The following is a 22,416-nucleotide window of genomic DNA, read 5'->3' on the forward strand; positions in this document are numbered from 1 at the left end:
AATCTACATGCAATGCAGGAGATGCGGGTTTGATCCCTGGGTTGGGAAGATCCTCTGGAGAAGAGAATGGCCCCACTCCAGTATTCTTGCCTGGAGAATTCCATGGACGAAGGAGCCTGGCGAGCTATAGTCCATGGGGTTGCAAATAGTTGGACATGACTGAGTGACTAACACTTTCACACTTTTTTCATATTATTTTATAGTTTTTTTCATTTAAGATTAAATTGTACACTTATGCATGTTTTTTGTGGTCATATTTTTATTGGGCATATTCCTGTTGTATCAACATTGGCAAAAATAAATTACTGCTAATGGGTATTTGCAGCATTTCTTGTTTTGTTTTTGTTAGTCTAGCTGACAGTGTAGAGAATATTTTTGTATGTTTATAGATCTGTTTCTATAGAGTGAATTCTCAGGACTAGGATGATCAGATTAAAGAATGTAAAAAGTTTGATGATTCTTTCAATATCTTGCCATAATGCTTTCTGCAAAGGCTATAGCAAGTTTACAACCTGTGCAGCTGTGTGTGAATATAGCAGCCAGTTTTTTAAGCTCATACAGTTCCTATCACATTCTGCCTTACACTGAAAACATTCATGGATGCACTGTGTTTCCTCCTATATTGTATGTCAGTGTCTGGACCTTGTACATATGTATATGTTCATGTGTGTATGTGTGTGTGTATGTGTGTACACCTATTGTGCTTTCATAGGTACATATTGAGTACATGTGGTTCAGGGATTGCCTGAAGAATGAGATATGTGATATTGCATGTAAATTGCTCATGGATAGCATAGAATATTATATATGAATCATAAGTCATATGTAATCGTAAGTCAACACAACACAAAAGATAATAGCAGGAAGTTAGAGATAATATTTGACGTTGGTTGTGATAGTGTGTTGGTTCTCTTCGTGCAGGTGGGGGACCTTAGGCTGGCACTGCAACGTGCAGAGCAAACAGCTGCCAGAAAAGAGGATTATTTACGCCATGAGATCAGTGAACTCCAGCAGGTACTTGTCAGAGTTTCCCTAAAATACAAATCTTGAGATGTTTTTCTAAAAATAATAAATGAGTTAATTGGGTAATGTTCTTCGAGTTGAGAAGATTACTGCCATACTCTTCATTTTCTGTATTTGTATGTGGTTTATGTGAATAAAATCAGAGTGGGCACTTCAAAAATGTATAAGAAAAAAACTAATTTTCTAGAAAGTAATTTTATCATGATATGTAGTATTTTGAGTGTTTTTTTTTCATTTGTAATGGCTGATTGATGAATTATTATCAGTCTTTGATTACTGTGGGGCAGAAAGCAATGCCTAATTTTTATGCTACTACTCTGTTGATGTCAGTCAGTGAAGTTGTGCAGGAGAAGGGGGAGAAAATTCCACTCATATTGATCTTCCTGTTTTATAAATACTTAGAAATATTTAGAGAGGAGGCAACTACTAAGAAGTTTGGATGATACTCTTTATTACCTGAAGGTAATCAAAGGCTGTCATTACATAGAAATGCTTTGAAAGAAGCACATACTTAGTTACTCCATTATGCAACTTAACTATAACTTAAGGATTGAATAGTTAGAAAGTAATAGAAAACAAGTAATTTTTTCCCGAAATCTCTCATAAAGTTTGTTTGCTAGCATTTTTAGTGTTTTTACTGCTGTCAGTAATAATGACTTAAGAATGTCATAATTCAGAGACTCCAGGAAGCAGAGAATCGAAACCAAGAACTGAGTCAAAGTGTTTCATCAACAACAAGACCATTGCTTCGACAGATAGAAAATTTGCAAGCAACTCTAGGGTCCCAGACGTCATCATGGGAGAAGTTAGAGAAGAATCTTTCTGATAGACTTGGTAACTGCTTTAGTTCTTAAGCTCAATGCAGTTCTTAAGCCCTTCCATCCTGTTTTAGAATTAGGGTAATGGCATGAAATTGAAATTCACTGAATCTGATGGTTTTATTTTGTGTCTCACTTGTAGATTTTGACCTCTTCTCTCTTACATTTATTTTCTAATATCATAACTGACTCTTTTCAAATCATACCTTACATAATGTGTCAGGTACTGTCTAAAATACTTTCTTGTCATTCTTTTGCTCATTTTTACAAACTTTTGCACTCTATTGTTTCCTCGTCCATTGCTAAATCTGACGTTGTTTTAGCTTGTCGGCGGTAGTGTAGGAGGTAGAGATCGAATATGATTCTAGTCAGTGGTGGAATTCCGAGAGCAGAGATAGGTCAAGTTAAATCAAGTTCAGATTCTGGTAGACAGATGCTATGAAGTCTTATGATTCCAAATTTTGCTTCTTTACAAAAATACCCTGTGCTGTTAATAAAAAGAATTTTTTTTTTCCCAAGATACTTACTCAAGCACAAACAGGTAGAATATGTATATATTAGATATCCCAGAAGCTAGCAAATGGTGAAAAATTCCTGTTTCTTTTCTATGCCTAAAATTAACTGTAATTTGAGAGACATCATGGTGTAGTGATAAAAGCCAATGTGAATGGGTGTCAAAACATTTGGACTCATGGCTTTTATGGTTTGTTTTCAATCATCCAGCCAAACACTCTGGAGCAAGTCATGTACCTTCTCTGGACTACTCCCTGTAAAATCATGAGGGGTGAGCTAGATTAGTGGGTTTGAAACAGTGTTCACTAGATCTCTCGTATGTCTTAGTGCTGGCTGTCATGGTGAGAGGGAAGCTCGATAAGTAACGTGCTGGGCTTCCTCCAGGCTGCTTTAATGAAAGTAGTGCCTCCTTTGACTACCCTTTTTTTTTTTTCCTTGTAGCTTCATATAAGATTTTGTCTGAAATAGATTCATCTGCTTAAAAAGAAAAATCCCTAAACAGATGAACCTTCATCTACTGTTTAATTTCTAGATACAAATTTTAGGTTGAAAATTGAAGCTAGAAGCAGGTATTTCTGTGGCTTTTAAACTGGAGCCTACACACTCTCGGGGATGTATGGTGTTGTGCTACAGTGTAGGCAAAGCCACGGGACAAACATTCTTTATAATGCTATAAAAGCATAGATACAGTATTGAAAAGAATATATAATGTAAAACAGAGATATGACTGGGTCTATTTTAGTGGGGAAAATTATGAAAATTCTAGCCTTGGTTAAATCTCAAAATTTTATCCACTATTTTTTTTTAGTTGAAAATTTCAATTGAGATAACTAGATTCGTATATAGTTATAACATATGCAGAAGTGATATGGAATGGCCCCTTGCACACTTTCCCCAATACTCAAATGTTAATGTTTTGCAAGATTGTAGTAGAATATCACAACCAAGATATTGACATTGAAACAACCTTCTGATTTTATTCTAATTTGCCCAGTTTTACTGGTACTCACTTGTCTATATATGTGTGTTTATGTCTGTGTGTGTATTAAGTTTTATACAAGTTGACCACGTGTAGGTTCATGTATCTGTCACTACAGTCAAGATATTGAATAGTTCTAACACCACAAAGACCCCTCATTTTGCCCTTTAAAACTGTACTACCACCCTCTTGGCCTTCCTTTCCAGTCCCAAATCTATGGCAATCACTAATCCTCTATTTCTAAACTTTTGGAATTTCAAAATGTTATATAAATAGAATTGTATAATATGTGACATTTTTGGGAATGGGCTTTTTTTGCTTAGTATAATTCCCTGAAGATTCATGCAAATTCTTATATATATTAGAGATTTAGTCTTTACTGGTGAGTATTTTTTCTGTGTTTATATGTAGCATATCTTATTTGACCATCTACCTAACAAAGGATGTCTGGGCTGTATCTAGATTTTGTCTGTGCAGATCAAGCTGTAATGAACATTTGTGTACAGCTTTTAGTGTGAACTTAAGATTTCATTTTTCTGGATATATGCCCATGTGTCTAATTGCTGGGTTGTACGTCTAGTTGTGTGCCTAGTTCTTTAAGCAAATGCCAACTATTTTCCAAAGTGGCTTTGTCTATGAGAGTAATCTAGTTTCTTTACATCCTTGCCAGCATTTTCTTTTGGTGTTTGCCCCTATTTTTTCTTTTAGTCATTCAGACAGGGGTGTAGTGATGTCTTATTATGATTTTAATTTGCATTTTCCTTGTGAAAGATGTTGAATGACATTTTATGTCATTTTATATGCTCATTTTCCATTAGTACATCCTCTTCAGTAAACTGTGTCTGTTGCCCATTTTCTAATTGGACCATTTATACTTTAATTAGTGAGTTTTGAGACTTCTTTATGTAATCTAGATACTAGTCTTAGATAAAATGGTTTGTATTTATTTCCTCCAAGTATGTAGCTTGTCTTTTCATTTTTTTCACATTAAGCAAAAGTTTAAAATTTTGAGGAAGTCTGATTTATCAGTTTTTCTCTTTATGGCTCATAGTTTTGTGTTAAACCAAAGTACTCTTTGCCTATCCTTGGATCCTGAAGATTTCTTTGATTTTTTTCCTAAAAATTTTTATGATTTTTAAAAAAGTTGAAGTATGGTTGACTTACAGTATTCTATTAGTTTCAGGTATACAGTAGTAATTTGACATTTTTATTTTAAAAAAATTTTATTTATCTATTATTATTATTTACTTTACAATATTGTATTGGTTTTGCCATACATCAACATGCATCCGCCACGGGTGTACACGTGTTCCCCATCCTGAACCCCCCTCCCACGTCCCTCCCCATACCATCCCTCTGGGTCATCCCAGTGCACCAGCCCCAAGCTTCCTGTATCCTACATCAAACCTGGACTGGCGATTCATTTCTTATATGACATTTTTATAGATGATACTTCATATTAAGTTTGATGAAATATTGGCTATATTCCCTGTGCTGTACATTACATCCTTGCAGCTTACCTATTTTATACTTGGTAGTTGGTACCTCTTAATCCCCTTCACCTGTTTTGCCCCTCCCCTCATTATATTTTCTTTTGCTTTTAAGTATGTAATCCATTTGAGTTAATTTTCATATATGTTGTGAAGATTAGTTTGAGGTTTTTTTGATCCAGCACTGGTTGATTCACTACTCTGCTGATACATGACTCCACTTTCAAATTAAAATATATTGGTGAAAAAAATGGTAAAGCACCTATAAATTAAGATTTTTAAAATTTGTCTCTGTAGGCAGGTCTGCCTTACTCAGTGAGTACTTAAATAGTTTTAAGTGTGGCTATCTGCATCATTAGAAGTTTGAAGTCAGAATCTGTTTGGTATTATTATCTTGGCCTCTTGAATATATGTATATATGATTGAAATTTCTTACTTATCCTACCATCAGGTGAATCCCAGACCTTGTTGGCAGCAGCAGTTGAGAGAGAACGTGCGGCCACAGAAGAACTTCTTGCTAACAAAATTCAAATGTCTTCCATGGAGTCACAGAATTCTCTCTTAAGACAAGAAAATAGTAGATTTCAGGCTCAGCTAGAATCAGAGAAAAATAGGCTAAGAAAACTAGAGGATGAAAATAATAGGTGAGCATGTTTCTTGAGTGTTATTCTTGATAGTTTCTTGACATTTTAAAGCACTTAAAAAATATGCTGTTGGTGTTTAACTTCATCGCACTGAGAACTGGAAATACATACTTGTAGTGTTTAAAGTCAGAGTCATTAGTAATAGGATGTGGAACCAAGTTAGGTGTAGGATTCACTGAACCTTGTATAGTCTCTTGAACATGTGTGGCATGTTCTGAATGTATTTGCATTTTCTAGGGAAAGGATTCATTGCTTTAATCAGATTTTTTTGAAGGAGTCTGTAACCACAAAGTAGTTGAAGACCACACACTGGAGTTATTTGTGTATGACAAGGGTTTAAGAATTGTTCCTCTTTCTAAACAAACGTCTGGGCTCTTTGGAAATCACAAGCTGTAATGTCTATCTGTGTGAAGTTAATTAAGGCTGTGAGGATGGGTTTTATCCTGTGAGTTCTTTGGAAGTTTTACTTTTTAAAAAAAGTAGTCAGGGAAAAATGATTTATAAAGTAAAGAATATGAACTTCTGCAGACATTTTTGTAGAACTCTGTAATGCTTTTGTAGAATCTGAACATACTAATGTTATGAAATGGTGGTATTCAAAATTCTATTTAGGAAGTCTCTTTTTAAATGAAATCTTAGCCCAAAGAACCAAAAAATACGCAGACATGGTAGTTTAGCTTCTGAATAAAACCCAGGTAATCTGGAAAATACAGTTGGAAAATCAAGCTGATAATAAAAATGACTACTAAGTATGTAACTGGAGGTAATATAGTAGTATGTTTTTAATAGTCTGTACTATCATCTTTTTTTGTTTAATTCCCTTTGGCTTAATAGGTACCAGGTTGAATTAGAAAACCTAAAGGATGAATATGTAAGAACACTTGAAGAGACAAGGAAAGAAAAGGTATTTCTATTAGTGTTCACTTACCTCTTAGAGCTTCCATTAGAGAATGGTTGGGAATGGTAGCAAGTTAATGAAATGACAACATGAAATGGGTGATGTTTCTGCTTTTGGTACTTGGGTCTTTAGTAGTAGAACAAATAAGACTGTATACATTATATTCCTAATTTGGAGATTGACTTATGATAACTTGGTTTCACAGAAATAACCTGACTGTCTCTCTCCATTAGACACTGTTGAATAGTCAGTTAGAAATGGAGAAAATGAAAGTTGAACAAGAAAGGAAGAAAGCAATTTTCACTCAAGAAGCAGTAAAAGAAAAGGTATTAAATTTTGTTGTTTTCTTTTTTGATGTAACCAGTTAGTAGCTGTTGGGATTAGTCATTGTTTTGTAATTCAAGCTAAACTTTATAAATACCATTTCTTAACATCTAAAGTCAGTAGAGTGATGAATTCTAGTAGTATAATCAGTGTTCTCCTCAGAGTAGATCCAGAGTGACTTGAGTTTATACAAAGAGATCTGTGATTTCTAGGAGATGAATTATGGAACGTCTTGTCCCTTTTTATTTTGTGGTCTCTCACTGATACTGATGCACCTCATTTGGCCCATAGGCACCTGGGAATGAAACTGGTTTGTTCACTTTGTTTCTGGTTAATGAAGGCAATTTTTCTAAAGTGAGTTTCCTGTATTTAAAGGATGGGAGTATACTCAGTAATTAGCATAATAAGTAAAAACCACCTATATGTACATTGAGACTACCTTCTGAATTTATTTGGTCTAAAATACAGTAAAAATAAAATGGATAAGCCAGAAACATTACAGTTTGTAAATCTTGGTAATCTTATTCTAGAGAAATATGTTTAATTGGTGGTATGTTATATAATATGAAACAGTTCATGTAATTTCTCTGTTAAAAACATTCACATTTCATAAAACATAAACCAAATTATACTGTAGAATATAAATGAGTCTTGTAATGATTTGATCAAGTTTTTCTATACTTTTAAATTACTAAATAATTGTGCTTTTGATAAGACTTCAGAAATCATATCTGTAACCATTTTATGAGGAAATTAGAATGAATCTTTGTTGTCATTGATCCTAGGAAAGTTTCTTGCTTTTTTATTTGCCATTTTACCCTTTAATCTGAATTTAATTTTTTTTCTTTACACCCTAAGGAGCGGAAACCGTTTTCTGTTTCTAGCACTCCTACAATATCACGTTCAAGTTCAATAAGTGGAGTTGATATGGCAGGCCTACAGACATCTTTTCTGTCTCAGGTGATGTTTTATTTTTTGTATGCATTCTTAAGTTGAATAATGAGAGTGTGCAGGATAGTAGTTTGGCTCTCACCATGACCTTGGCATTCTATGCACAATTTATCTGCATTTTTGTAAGGGAGTGCTAATTTCACTGAGGAAATAAGAGAAAATTTTCTGCCTTTAAGAAAATCGTAGACGATTTAAAGCAAGAACTGTCCTAACTATTTTGTTTGTACCTTGTGCATAGTCTATAGTAGTTGAATAACTGTATGTACTTTCTTTAATTAACATAGGATGAGCCTCATGATCACTCATTTGGACCAATGTCTGTGTCAGCAAATGGAAGCAATCTTTATGATGCTGTAAGGATGGGAGCGGGATCAAGCATTATTGAAAATCTACAGTCTCAGCTGAAGCTAAGGGAAGGAGAAATTTCTCATTTACAGGTATTATAAAAATGAAATGTGCTATACAAGGAAATGAAATTTTGAGGCCCAGTAAGTTGCATCCTTCATTTCTACCTGCTTTTTGAGCAAATTGAGAAATAAAGTGATAGTGGCCTATGAAGCCCCAAATAAATCATGTATATTAACAATAAAGGCTGGTTGGAGAACTTAGCCAAGGATGAAAGTCAGATGGGTCTGCTGAGTGCCAGAATTTGGGAGACTGTCACAGAAAATGATAGGCTAGAGTAGGCCTCCCCACATGTGATAGGTAGCCTGCCTCAGTAAGACTTAGAGGCATCTAGAAGCAGAGAGCTCCTTGCAGGCAGCTTTTTCCAGACATGACAAAAGCTAAGTTGCTGCGCTGAGCATAGCCATTTAATTCTTCCCAGATTCACCTCGTATATAAGTTACTCCAGCTCCCCCTCTGAGGAAAGAACAAAGGTGATGAGAGAGATTAGAACTGTAACCTGCTATACAAAAAAGTAAAGAATTTGAGTGGGACATCCTCCTATCTCATCTTGCTTTTCATAAACTTAATGTGGTGAGAAATGTTAAAATATTTCACTTACCTGTTTTCATTGTTAAACTTGATACACTCAAAAGTAGAACTTTCTTATTCTTATTTTATGATTTTAGTTAGGTGAAAATATAACTCTTATTAAAGAGGATGTCCTTGAATTGGAAGAAAATAGATCAGCATGATCTTAATACCTTTTATGTTTATGTTGCCTTATGTAACGCTTGAGAGTGCAAACAAACTTCTTTGGTAATTGGTAAGTTCTTACCAATATGACCTACACAGTTGGCACTACATTAAAGTTAGTTTTTGCTTCCCTGGTAGCTCAGTTGGTAAAGAATGTGCCTGCACTACAGGAGACCCAGGTTTGATCGCTGGGTCGGGAAGATCCCCTGGAGAAGGAAATGGCAACCCACTCCAGTAGTCTTGCCTGGAGAATCTTATGGACAGAGAAGCCTGGCAGGCTGTGGTCCATGGGGTCGCAAGAGTTGGACACATTCTAGGGACTAAACCACAGAATAACAAATATATTGCTATTTCCTTAGATTAGAGAAAAATACAGAGTTGCATGTTACAAACATTATTAAATTTTCTTTAGTTCTTTCTCTCTCATAGTAAATCTAAATCCTGTGAATGATATACCTCTGAGGAAAGTTGAAACCCTTTTTGTGCCACTGTTTCCTTTTATTTAAGAAAGAGCTTGTTCTTGGTTATATATTCACATATCTATTTCTTAAAAATCAGCACATTATATATGTTTATATTAGTGGGATTATTAAACAAGATATATTTTGATTTAAATCACTCTCTGGTAATGTGCCTCAGCTAGAAATTGGCAATCTAGAAAAAACACGCTCCATAATGGCTGAAGAGCTAGTTAAATTAACAAATCAAAATGATGAACTTGAAGAGAAAGTGAAGGAGATACCCAGACTTCGAATGCAGCTAAGGGTAAGTATTCTTCACTCTTATTTTTAGTTACATGCACAGTGGTTTTTCACAATCATGTTTAGTCCAAGCATAGGAAAATAACTAGATTTCATTTGGCCAAGGCTTTAATAATCCTGAACTTTTGCATGATCTGAGTAATATTTTATTGATTACTGTTAAATGTATCCTCACAGTTAGCATATTTGGATTGCCAATTGCTGTTAACCTATATATGAGAATATCTTTTGGGGTAAATGCCAGATAATACTTAAACTACAGGGAACCAGACACTTAAATTGCATCAAATGTGCTGAAATTAATGGGAGAAAAGACAGATTAAGCTACATATGGGGAGAATTGTAGATTTAGTGAAGAGATAGGTTAAGATTAATAGCCATCTAGTCTAGTATTTTTTTTTTTTTTAGTCTTTTATTCTAACAGACTAAAGTGCAAGTTTAATTTTTACGAGAGATGACTATATACTTTTATTTAGATTGTAGTGTCTTTACTGGTGGCTTATTTATGATAATATAAATAAATATTAAAGATTTTCTGTATTTTATAGGATTTGGATCAAAGATACAACACTATTCTGCAGATGTATGGAGAAAAAGCAGAAGAGGCAGAAGAACTTAGATTAGATCTTGAAGATGTAAAAAATATGTATAAGACTCAGATAGATGAACTTCTAAGACAAAGGCTCAGTTAACTTCTGCAAATTACATTCCCATCAAACTGAATGTAAACATTTAATATCTACGTGCAGATATCCAATAAATTCTTTTATAGAATTAGAAGGTGGAATTTACTGTAGTGTTAAAAAATTGAAAAAATTCTTTTATAGTGTATAGTAATATTTCCAGTTAAATTATTTTGTGCAATATTTGAACTTTATTTTTAAAACTATTCTTTAAAAGATTTATTTTTTAAAAGGTCTTTTTTTTTTTTTTGCCTTGAATAGCACAGAGATTTATTACTTTATCCTCATATCAGTATGGTTAGAGAAGGAGAATGGTTCATATGTTGTATTGTAGATATATAACTAATTATATCTATAATTTGTATGTTTTTGTATATATTGAGAACATTTAAAGAGTTATAGTAACGTTGACACTTTGAAATCTTTCGCACTTAAATCTTCAATATATCTTAATTGTGATTCATGAAAATGGACATTGTTTTCAAGTAAAAAAATTACTAAATCTGCAGTTATTAAAGTTTTGAAATAATTTTTTTTCTTTAAAAAAAGTCTCTGAAGTTTAAAAGGTAAATAATTAAAACTTACAAATTTTTGTGATCTCAAGTTTTATTTCAGTCAGATTTCACAATTAAGTCTGTACAAACTTTGGTACCTATTTGGAGAAAGTTGTAGCTATTCAAAGTTATCTAGGCATAATTGAATAGTGGAAAAATCTACTTTAAAAGATTTTGTGATAACTTCATTAACATTTTAGTGGTTTTTGAAGAGGTATTGTTTTACTACCCTATAAAACGAATCAAAAGAAATAAAATTACTAATGTAATTTTCTTTTTAATTGTTCACATTTTGTAAAGTCTTATTTTTGGCACATTAAAAGTAAATGTTGACATTCATAATAATATTCATAACAAAATAGAGAAATTATAGGAGTTAAATTTGACATTTTGTAGTTTTCTGCAGTTTATCATTTAATTTTTTTCTTGGACCTTTAAAATAAAAAACTAATAGCTGAAAAAATAGCTATTCCTTCTCAGCTGTGTTTTAGACTTGTGAAATATTTTGATAGATTTTATTACTTAAAGTCATTTAGATGCCTTTACTTGAAAATAAGAACTCTGACTTAGTTTTTAGTTACATTTTAAACACTAGAACTTTAGAGTATAGCTAGAAGTAAGCCATGCTGAAGATTGTGGAATGCTTTTCAGGGCAATTCAAGTGACCTCATTTTTGTTCTTTTTGGATTCAAGACAGTATTTCTGTCATTGGATCTCTGATTTGTAGCATTAATAAATATTCTGTCAGTGTGAGCCAAATTCATGACATTAATTTTCTATATTTTAGCAGTAAAAAGCAGTAAAATAGCTTTTCTTTTTTTTAAATTATTATTAATATTAAGGGGTTGACAGAATAACAAAATTGATAGCAATAGGAAATTTACAAAATTAGAAAATACGGGAAATACAACTTGCAAAATTCTATCAAGTTTTTGAAATCAGAAGTTTAGGGATTATGAAATTGTTCTTTTATGGTATCCATTAATGAAGAGGGGAAAAAAACCTTCAGTGGAGAAAAGATTGAGATAAAATTGCTTTACTTTTTAATTTTATAATATTAAACATTCTCTTTTCTTAATCCTTATTAATAAAATCAATTCAACTTAAAATTTTATGGTGTTTTTAGTTTAATTTAAAAATGGCAGCAGCTATTTAAGTCTTTGACTGTATATTACCATATATTGTTCTTTATCCACAAATTAATAGCTGATATTTATACTGAGTTTGTTTCATTATATGTTTAGATTTTTCAATACATCTATAAATTGAGAAAGTGTACCAATTGCTTTCTTGAAAAACTCCACTAAGTGGCAGAATACGTATTGGATATTGGTTGCTGTATTTTGCTGTTTGTCATTAAAAATTATCTATCCATATTCTAGAAAATATTTGTATTTTAATAGATAAGAAAATAGTTTGCAGTCAGATGTTTCCATTCTTGAAAGAAAATAGATAATACAAATCATAACAATGTTAAGAATATTAAAAAAAAGAGTAAAAGGTATGAACATTGTCGTTTCCATATAGACAAGTAAGCACAGATTGTGGGCATCCTTCTAACTCTTGGGAAGCTAAATTGAGAGTGCCATTTCTTTCTTTTTCTTTGCCTCTTTTTAGAGAACTTCCAATTGTATAGTGTGTAGCATGTGGGGATGCATCAAATCTTTGATTTTTAAGATATTCTAAATATGGGAAATTTCTGACCTAGGGAAACATGTAGTTTAAGTAAGTAAAAAGAAAAGTTCAGGAAAATTTTTCTCTTATAATCCTTCATTTGGCACTTATTAATTGAAAATTTTATTTAAATAATTTAAAAGTATGTGATTTATAATATATAGAAAATAGACACTAGACAAATAGAAAATGACTATAGATACTTTATCTTGTTTTACTATTCTTTGTTTAGTATGTGTACATGTATGTTCTAATGTATCATAATTTTTCATTTTCATTTGAGTCTAATTTCCCTAATTTTGTTCAGTTTTAAAATATAACAACTTTAACTTCATATTTTGTAAAGGGCTAAAAGTATGATTTAAAACTACTTGATATTATATTTTAATTGATACTATATTTTAATTCTAAATGAAAGATAATGTAAATAAGCATGATTCTGATTTGAATAAAGATTTTAAAGTAGTAATGTATTTCATTTTTAGCATGATTTAGAGTGGTCAGTATCAATGAGTGAAGACAGTTCTGTTTTATGAAGATAGATGACTATATAACTTTGAAATTTTTATTTTAAGAAAATGAGGGTAAGTCCAGATTTTTTATGAGTTATTTTACTCAGAGTTTTATAAGAATTCAGCATAGTTTTCCTAATGAAGATATGTTTTTGGAAAATATAATTGTAAGAATTTACCTTCTTGTATAATTACTGTAAGGATGATTTGTGTCTTTTTAAGGTCTTAAACTGTATCAAGATATTTTTCTAAAAGTCTTTAAAATATTTTTGTATTCAAATAACAGATATAACCAGTATCAGTTTAGTCAGTCGTGTCCGACTCTTTGCGACCCCCTGAACGCCAGGCCTCCCTGTCCACCACCAACTCCCGGAGTTTACCCAAACTCATGTCCATTGAGTTGGTGATGCCATCCAACCATCTCATCCTCTGTTGTCCCCTTCTCCTCCTGCTCTCAATCTTTCCCAGCCATTAGGGTCTTTTCAAATGAGTCAGCTCTTCACATCAGGTGGCCAAAGTATTGGAGTTGCAGCTTCAACATCGGTCTTTCCAATGAATATTCAGGACTGAACTCCTTTAGGATGGACTGGTTTAATCTCCTTGCAGTCCAAGGGACTCTCAAGAGTTTTCTCCAACACCACAGTTCAAAAGCATCAATTCCTCGGCACTCAGCTTTCTTTATAGTCCAAATCTCACATCCATACATGACTACTGGAATAACCATAGCCTTGTCTTAGATGGATCTTTGTTGGCAAAGTAATGTCTCTGCTTTTGAATATGCTATCTAGGTTGGTCATAACTTTCCTTCCAAGGAGTGTGTCTTTTAATTTCATGGCTGCAATCACTATCTGCAGTGATTTTGGAGCCCAGAAAAATAAAGTCAGCCACTGTTTCCACTGTTTCCATCTATTTGCCACGAAGTGATGGGACCAGATGCCGTCCATGTTCTTAGCTTTCTGAATGTTGAGCTTTAAGCCAACTTTTTCACTCTCCACTTTCACTTTCATCAAGAGGCTCTTTAATTCTTCACTTTCTTCCATAAGGGTGGTGTCATCTGCATATCTGAGGTTATTGATATTTCTCCTGGCAATCTTGATTCCAGCTTGTGCTTCTTCCAGCCCAGCGTTTCTTATGATGTACTCTGCATAGAAGTTAAATAAGCAGGGTGACAATATACAGCCTTGATGTACTCCTTTTCCTATCTGGAACCAGTCTGTTGTTCCATGTCCAGTTCTAACTGTTGCTTCCTGACCTGCATACAAATTTCTCAAGAGGCAGGTCAGGTGGTCTGGTATTTCCATCTCTTTCAGAATTTTCCACAGTTTATTGTGATCCACACAGTTAAAGGCTTTGGCATAGTCAATAAAGCAGAAATAGATGTTTTCTGGAACTCTCTTGCTTTTTCCATGATCCAGCGGATGTTGGCAATTTGGTCTCTGGTTCCTCTGCCTTTTCTAAAACCAGCTTGAACATCTGGAAGATCACGGTTCATGTATTGCTGAAGCCTGGCTTGGAGAATTTTGAGCATTACTGTATTAGTGTGTGAGATGAATGCAATTGTGTGGTAGTTTGAGCTTTCTTTGGCATTGCCTTTCTTTGGGATTGGAATGAAAACTGACCTTTTCCAGTCCTGTGGCCACTGCTGAGTTTTCCACATTTGCTAGCATATTGACTGTAGCACTTTCACAGCATCATATTTTAGGATTTGAAATAGCTCAACTGGAATTCCATCACCTCCACTAGCTTCGTTCGTGGTGATGCTTTCTAAGGCTCACTTGACTTCACATTCCAGGATGTCTGGCTTTAGGTGAGTGATCACACCATTGTGATTATCTGGGTCATGAAGATCATTTTTGTAGTTCTTCTGTGTAAGTATCCTCCATTCACAAGTTATTGTGACTTCATATTGCTGGTACTATTGAACTCTGCAACTTTGATCCTTTAAAGTACTTTTAAGCTATTGTCATTCCCTTCTCCAGGGGATCTTCCTGACCCAGGGATTAAACCTGGGTATCCTGCATTGCAGGCAGATTCTTTACTGTCTGAGCCACCAGGGAAGTCCTATTGCCTTTACATATACTCAGCTAACTTGTAGCAAATCAAGATCCTTTAACAAGATAGAATGGAAATTAAATATATATTAATACTTTAAAAAATAAATTTTCACAAATAAAACCTTACAATGCTGCAGTAATCCACAATTGTGATATACAGAATTTACTCATAGTGCTGTCCTGAATTTATTCCCCACACTGACCTACTCCCAAGTAAGCTAAATTTCATTTCAGTCCTCAAATAATACTAAGCAAGGGCTAATGGGAGGTTTTTCTGTTAAACTCTCTTCTTTTACAGGTAGTGATTGTCAGAGTATGGTAGGTAGAGGTGTTCCATGCCTATATGTCTTTTTTAAAATGACAATCTTAATTTTTACCAATACACATTATCAAACAAAAATCTGTGGTCATGGGTGATAATAGGGTACACAGTGCTTGCTTTGCTTTTGTTTAAGGAATTCACTTATATGGGATCATAATCACTTATCCACTGTCGCGAAATCTAGAAAGCTCTGAAAACCAATTGCTTTTTAAAAATAAGCTTGTCAAGTCTTTTTTGGTAGTAAAGCTTGACCTTCACTAACACAAGGCTTTAACAGGCTTTATCTCACTTAGTGTGAGCATTCATGCATTTTGCAGATCATGGTGTTATAGTGTTTGGATGGTGTGCATACCCTATTTTATTTAAAAAAATTCAGGAACATATGTGGTACCAAAGATTTTGGAAAAGAGATTGTATACCTGCACTATATCCTCAGATCCTTTTAAAGCTGATACCATTACCATCTTCATTTTTAAAATGAAAAAAGGTTAAGCAATTGCTCAAGGTCATATGGCAAATAATTTATGCCATTGGGCTGCAGAGTCCAAGCTCTGAACCATTAACTATCCACTGCTGCTTCTCTTCCTGCTCTTCTGTAAAACTGTAAGTATATAGATGAGCTGTAGCATAAGATCAAATTTAGTCAAAATTTGCTTGCTTAAAATTTCAATAGCTTTGATTTATGGTTTAAGTAATTGGATATATCAGAGAACCAATAAGCTGTATTCTGCGGATAGTTCATACTAACACTCTGTGAGCTATCCAAAATATCAGTATGAGTGGCAAACTTAGAACACATTTAGCAAACTTGTGATGTAATGATTATCCAAATTTCAAAGTTACATAAAATAAATAGCAGATAAATGAGTCCAATAAACTTATTAACATTTGCTTTTTAATAGCATTCAATTTATGATCCATTCTGTTTTTTGTATTTCGCTTGTGCTTCCTATCAATTCATACTGACTATTTTGAAGCAAGTTTCAGAAGTATGACTTACTTAAATCTGAAATGTTTCTGTAAAAAGTAACTTTACCTCATCAACTATTTGGATACTTGCATCATAATTCATATAGGAAAGAAAGGATAAATATGCTCCATTCTTTTCCTTTACCAGATTTCACAATTAAAATTGGTTCCTTTCTGTCATCAGAGATGAAAAATGAGGTTTTTGGCTTGTGTATTTAATCGATTAGTTGGATTTTTTTTTTTTAATTAATTTATTTATTTAGGCTGCACTGGATCTTCATTGATGTGTGGGCTTTCTCTAGTTGCATCGAGCCAGGGCTATTCTTTGTTGCTGCTTGTGGGGTCTGGGCTTCAGTAGTTGTGGCACATGTGCTTTAGTTGCTCCTAGGCATGTGGAATCTTCCTGAGCCAGGGATTGAACCCATGTACCCTGCATTGGCGGGGTGGATTCTTAACATCTGGACCACCAGGAAAATCTCTAGTTGGATCTTTCTGAATTTAATATTTGAGTACATTTGTGCTTCAATCCATTATAGTTACCCAGTGGATGCTTTTAAATTATTCTAATTTTGACTGGAGGGAGTCTTCTCAAATTGGTTCCTGAGTTCTTATGATGTGACCCTCATAGCCTTTGATTGCTTCCTTGCATCCTCCTGTAAGATCTTTCAGATTTTTCTAGTACATTTCCTGCCCCACATCTAAGATGATTTTTCTTTGGGTATACCAGTTTATCCATTTTTCTTTGGATACCATGTTCCTTAAATGGGAAAGTGTTTGCCAAGATCGCAGTCTGGGCACAAGGAGTGTTTCTTGCTATAATACCATGTTGGTTGTTTCTAGGCCTTTTCAACAGATGATGGAGAGATTTGTTTTTAAGGATAAAATATATTGTTAGTTCACACTTACTCCATTTCAAATTTGGAACTACAGCTTCCATCAGGCTTATAGCTATACTGCATGTCAAAAATTTTAGCTTCAAAGATACCATCTTAATTACTCCTATATAGTTTATCCCAACCAACCAACCAACGTTGCCACCAGTAATTTGGCTTCTGCAAGCAGTTTGTGATTTATTGTAGTTCTCTTAGTCCTGAAGGTACATTTCACCAAAATGTACAGATTCTATTTCAGCGTCACTTGGTTTAGTACCCTTGTTGTGGTAAATGCAACAACTGGATGGCAGTTGGATTTGTTTCATTTTACTGTCAGTTTTCAAGGATTACTTCTTAAAATTTACTTTTGTTTTATAATGTAAAATGTTTACTGATTCTAAATCACATCTATACAATGTATATTCGGAGAACTTATCTTCTTTGTTCCCTATACCTATATTCCTTCTTCCTATAGGTAATCATTTTAATGTTATTCTATTTGTAAATAATTTATATACATAAATACATATATGTTGCCTTTCCTCAGTGATAGCATATTGCACATTGTTTTTCTACTGTGCTTTTCCCACTTAATATATCCTGCAGTGTACAGTGGTATTTTTCAGTCCTTTTTTACACCTGCCTAGCTCTGCATTGTATGGGTGTATTATAGTTTATTTATCAGTCTACTATTAATAGACATTTGAGTTTATCATTTAAAACTAAACTTTAACATTGATATTTTGGGAGGGAAATTTCTATGTTAAGAATGGTTGTTACTGTATGATAGAACTCAACCTCTTGTTCTTAAAGCCCCCTTACATTTTGTCTTCTCTGAGTCTGAATGACCACAACTTAATTTTTAGCCATTTAAAATAGCACTATGTGCACCTGGCAACAGTTGGATTGGCCGGTCTGCTCTTGTAATAAGACTATTTTTAGAAGCCTTTCTCATACATTGTTCTCATGTGTTCTTATATATCTATATATCTCTCTATATATCTTTATTGCATATCACTTAGAGGCAAACTAGCTTGTATGTTCTTTTTGAATCAACTAACAGAAAAGTTGTATTTCCTGTATGTGACAAAATAGGTTGGTGGCAAGTAACCTGAGAAAGCACTTTTTTATGTCTACTGTCCTTATTAGTAAGGGGTGGGCAAAGTATGAAATTATAATAGAACAGTAGTTCCTTTAGAGGCAAAATCTTACATGAAGAGTAAATGAGTTAGTACTGTAAATTGCTTTAGAATAACACCATGTTTCTGCATTGCGATTACTTGAAAAAAAGAAATCCAGATAATGTGGCTCATTTGGCAGGTTATAATGGAACTTGTAACAGTTCTCCGAGCAGTATCTAAAACGATTATTTGAAAAGTATGTAAAGATTTAGAAACAATCCGTTGTGTTTTCTGATGATCATAGTACTTAAAACCGGTGACTTTGTGTCTGAGCATAAATATATTCTGATGACATCAGCTTTGATCAGTTCAAGATGAAGCAGTAATCAATGCTCAACTTGACTGTGCTCTACACTACACAGTATACTATATGGACCTAGAGTGCCAAGAGTAAAAATGTGGGGAGATGGGCGTTCAAATAAGTATGGTAAGATAAACCATTGCAATTTAAATAACTACAATAAAAGGATAAAAGTCAAACTCCACAAAGTGACATTTGAGCTGATGAGTTTTCTGATAGTCACTAAGAAAGATAAGAGGACTACTATTTAATGTACAAGGCTTCGAAGAATTCTTACCACCAGAAAGTGCGGCCAACTACGAGGCTCGGAGAATGAACGTGAGGGCGACAACGTGTACCCTAAATAAGGATACAGTAACCCTCCACCTCAGTGCAACGGGAAGGAAGAAGGGAAGGAGTCCGGTTTTCTATGCAACCGGTCGCAGTGTCCCTTAAGCGCCTTTTCGCTACCTCTCAAGGAGGACAGTCCAGTATCTTAAAGTCCTGACCCTCCCCTGGCGCTATGGCCGGGGTCGCAGCACAGAGGTTCTCGTCCTGGTGGGAAACGCAGGAAACCGCGGACCACGCCCCTTGACTCCTCGTGAGGTCGTGCGCGCGTGGTCCCGGCTCCGGCCCCAAGGACCCCATGCGGGGCGGGGACCGGCTCCCGGCGCAGGCCGGCCTAGGTGTCCCGGCAGCTCCCGGGCGCCCCCTGGCCCGGCTCCGGCGCCGGAGGTTTCCGGTGAGCTACAGTCGCCGGTTATGACGACTCCCTCAGTCCGAGCCGCCGCCGCCGCCGCCGCCGCCGCCGCCGCCTCCGCCTCCGCAGCCCCCGCTTCCCAGGCTCCAGGTGGGACTCGCCCCGCGGTCCGCGGAATCTTCACCCGCCCCCCGCCCTCTGCCTCGCCCGGGCGCGCGGTGGGCGCTTCTGCCTGCTCCCCGCGCGGGTTCCCGGCGGGCTGGCGCTTCTCCACGGGTCCGCCTGCGCCTTCCATCGCCCGAGGGCCGAGAAGGAGGACGTGGGGAAGCCGACCTGATCCTCCCTTTACCGAGGGCTCGGCCCCCTTCACGGTGCCTGCCGCGGCGCGCGGGGCCCCGAGACCGCCGGGCGCGGGGAAGCATGCCGGGTTTCCCAGGCCGGGACGGAGCCTCCTTCCAGGCCCCTCCCGGGCGTGTTGAGGTCTGGGGTGGGAGGGTGCAGTGTGCGGCGTTGGGGGGCGGGCGGTCCCCGGGAATCTCTGCGCCCCGAACCCCAGCGCGGCATCATGGCTGCGGAAGGGCGCTCGCCACCGACCCCGCCGCCTTGGCTCAGACGTTGTAGCGGACCGCTGATGGACCTCACCTGGCCATCTCAGGCCCTTTCCAACCTCCTGCCTCGTAAAACTAGTGCTAGTTGGGGCGAGCCGTTTTAGGAGTCCTTGTGGGTCTCACATGCGTTTAACTTTTCACCTGTCCACTGGCTTCTGTAAACTTTCCAACCTCTGTCAGAATGTTGACCCATCTCACCCACTGTGTTCCTTGTCACTGTCGGAGTTTCACTTCTCATTCTCTTTCAAGCTTTCTCCCTTTCCCTTCCCCTTTCTTAGGCCAGTGGAAATCCAGTCATGGTATCCCCATAGAGAGGTGGGGGGAACCAGCAGCTTTGCGCAGAAGGAAAAAGTAGCTCAGCTGCTAAAGCGTCCATCTCCTGAAGTGTGCCCGCCTGTCCCTCAGGGGCTCTTCCTGCAAGAGGACTCAACCCCGGAAAGGCTGTGTCAGGCCCTGGGGTTGTGCTTTCATGCACAACAGCCACTCCTGCTAGTTTATGCAAGTGGTTACGTGCCCTCAGCAAAAGCCAGGTTTCTGATGTGAACCTTTAGATTTTTCCTTTGGCGGAAAAATCGTTTACGGATCCCTGAGTTTAGTTATGGCTAGAGCTCAGTAGAGGACAATGGACTTGGCTAACCAAAGGTCGACTTGGTCATAAGAATGACCTATTTCTGGGAGAGACTGGCCATTCTGCCTGTTGAATCTGAAGGCAGGGAGCAATTTCATTCGGTGAGTCGGATTACTGTGGTGAGAACCAGTTGGATTGCTTGCTCTTGGGAATGTTTTATCTGTTGAGTGTCCTGTTGGCCTGTACCAGTTGGTGCCGGTATGAAGTGGGTCATCTCCTTCCTGCTCACTCTTAGCATCTCTTCTGTTAAGTTACTGTGTTGAGGATTGTACCTGCTACCTCACTTTTAGTAGCTTTTATTTGTTAAGGCAGAGAAAGGTTTTATAAGCCAGGCCTTCTGGTTATGGCTTATCTCACTAAATGCCAGACCGTCTGCTTACAGGTTATCTTATTACCTTCTCTCTTAATATTTCTTTTAATTCACAGTATCACCGGGGATGCAGAAGTCTTCTTTGATATGTTTTTTAAGGTAATGTGTTTCATTTCTGACAGATTTTAGATACCTGAAACATCACAGCAACTTCTGGGTGGTTCTGAGGATTAAAGAGGTAAATGTTTCATTATAATTAGAGTCACTGTTACTATTAATGTGTATTTTAAATTTTGTGAAATTGTTACGAACTCACAGTTGGGTAAAAGTCTCAATTAAAAATATTGATTCAGGTGACCTTTATTACAAATAATAAGATACTCTTTAGGGATACCTAAAGCAATTCATACCCACTCCAGTGTTCTTGCCTGGAGAATCCCAGGGACAGGGGAGCCTGGTGGGCTGCCGTCTATGGGGTCGCACAGAGTCGGACATGACTGAAGCAACTTAGCAGCAGTAGCAGCACGACTGAGTGAACTGAACTGAACTGAACTGAAAAGAACAATTATATTTACTGCAGAGGGGAAAAGGATTTCTTCTTGGCATTCCAACTGTTCAGTTATGATTGCTTACTCTTGGAACTTGAGACGTGATTGAACATAGCGGTCTGTTTCTAAAGGCCCCATCTCCATCAGCCATATTCATTGAAAGCTGATTTTGAACTTTGGATTTTTCCAGTATGCTTCAGTGACAGCAGACCCTGCTGGGAAGCAACTAATATGTACTAGAGCTTTATCATCTGGTGGGGAGACCACTTTGAAAAACTAGAGCAAATAAATCACTAAAATGAACCCCAAATGGCATGTTTATTATCTGGAAATACACACACAAAAAAATCTGATTTAAGAGATTTAATCTTTCTGGGATGAGTTAGAAATGCAGGAAGGTTCATGACCATTATCTCTTTTCTCAATGCTAAAGCCGGATGGAGAGAATTTAAGGGTACAGCTCTGAGGCAGACTGTCTGGATTTCACTCTTAGAGTTTTCTTAGTCTTAGTTCTTAATATCATTGTTCTTACACCCAGTGAAAGAAAAGCTTCACAAGGGCTTAGGAGTTTACTGTTCAGCTGCCCATTCCCTGCTGCCTCCTTGTACTTAGCAGAGTACCTGGCATGCAGCGTATTCTCACATACTTCAGTGATTGTTAGTTTTAACCCAGCAGGTACACACTTGCTCAGACCCATTGTACTTCCTTTCTTCTTTCTTCCTGGTATGTTTTCCTGGATCTGCATCATGTAGATCTCAGCTTAAATGTTACTTAGCAACTCCGCCCCATTCCGTGTAGTTTTAAACTTTTATTTAAGAAACACTTAACATAGCATTTAACATGCCAGGTATATCTAGACATGTTGCCAATATTTACCTCTCGGGAGTCCTATGAGAAAGGGTTATTCTGATTTCCATTTAACAGATGGAAAAACCTAGACACAGCAAGGTTAAATAACTTGCTGAAGGTCATTCTTCTTA

At 36.3% G+C, this 22,416-nt stretch overlaps 2 protein-coding genes across 16 annotated transcripts in view; both read left to right on the top strand.

Moving 5' to 3' along the window:
• The window catches only part of TMF1 (TATA element modulatory factor 1), a 31,964-nt gene extending 20,077 nt beyond the window's left edge, over positions 1-11,887 (top strand). Inside the window, exons 9-17 of one of the 2 annotated variants that reach the window (XM_086366890.1) lie at positions 922-1,014; positions 1,701-1,857; positions 5,275-5,467; positions 6,302-6,371; positions 6,599-6,691; positions 7,548-7,649; positions 7,925-8,077; positions 9,420-9,545; positions 10,090-11,887. In XM_086366890.1, the coding sequence (XP_086223016.1) occupies positions 922-1,014; positions 1,701-1,857; positions 5,275-5,467; positions 6,302-6,371; positions 6,599-6,691; positions 7,548-7,649; positions 7,925-8,077; positions 9,420-9,545; positions 10,090-10,233 (1,131 nt within the window). In that variant the 3' untranslated portion in view covers positions 10,234-11,887. The remainder of the gene's footprint in view (positions 1-921; positions 1,015-1,700; positions 1,858-5,274; positions 5,468-6,301; positions 6,372-6,598; positions 6,692-7,547; positions 7,650-7,924; positions 8,078-9,419; positions 9,546-10,089) is intronic. The other variant, XR_015151304.1, reaches the window with a different exon arrangement.
• Positions 11,888-18,532: 6,645 nt separating this feature from the next.
• Positions 18,533-22,416, top strand: part of EOGT (EGF domain specific O-linked N-acetylglucosamine transferase) — a 42,528-nt gene continuing 38,644 nt past the window's right edge. For 4 of the 14 annotated variants that reach the window (XR_015151312.1, XR_015151309.1, XR_015151305.1 and 1 more), the window contains exons 1-2: positions 18,533-19,492; positions 21,071-21,126. The gene's annotated coding sequence lies outside the window, so the exon portion shown is untranslated. Of the gene's footprint in view, positions 20,680-21,004; positions 21,127-22,416 lie in introns of all 14 variants that reach the window. The other 10 variants (XR_015151311.1, XR_015151308.1, XM_086366897.1 and 7 more) reach the window with 8 other exon arrangements.

Source organism: Bos grunniens, chromosome 22 (genome assembly GCF_055505025.1).
Source record: "Bos grunniens cultivar Pamir isolate PY7600 chromosome 22, Bosgru_T2T1.0, whole genome shotgun sequence".
Lineage (NCBI taxonomy): Eukaryota > Metazoa > Chordata > Mammalia > Artiodactyla > Bovidae > Bos > Bos grunniens.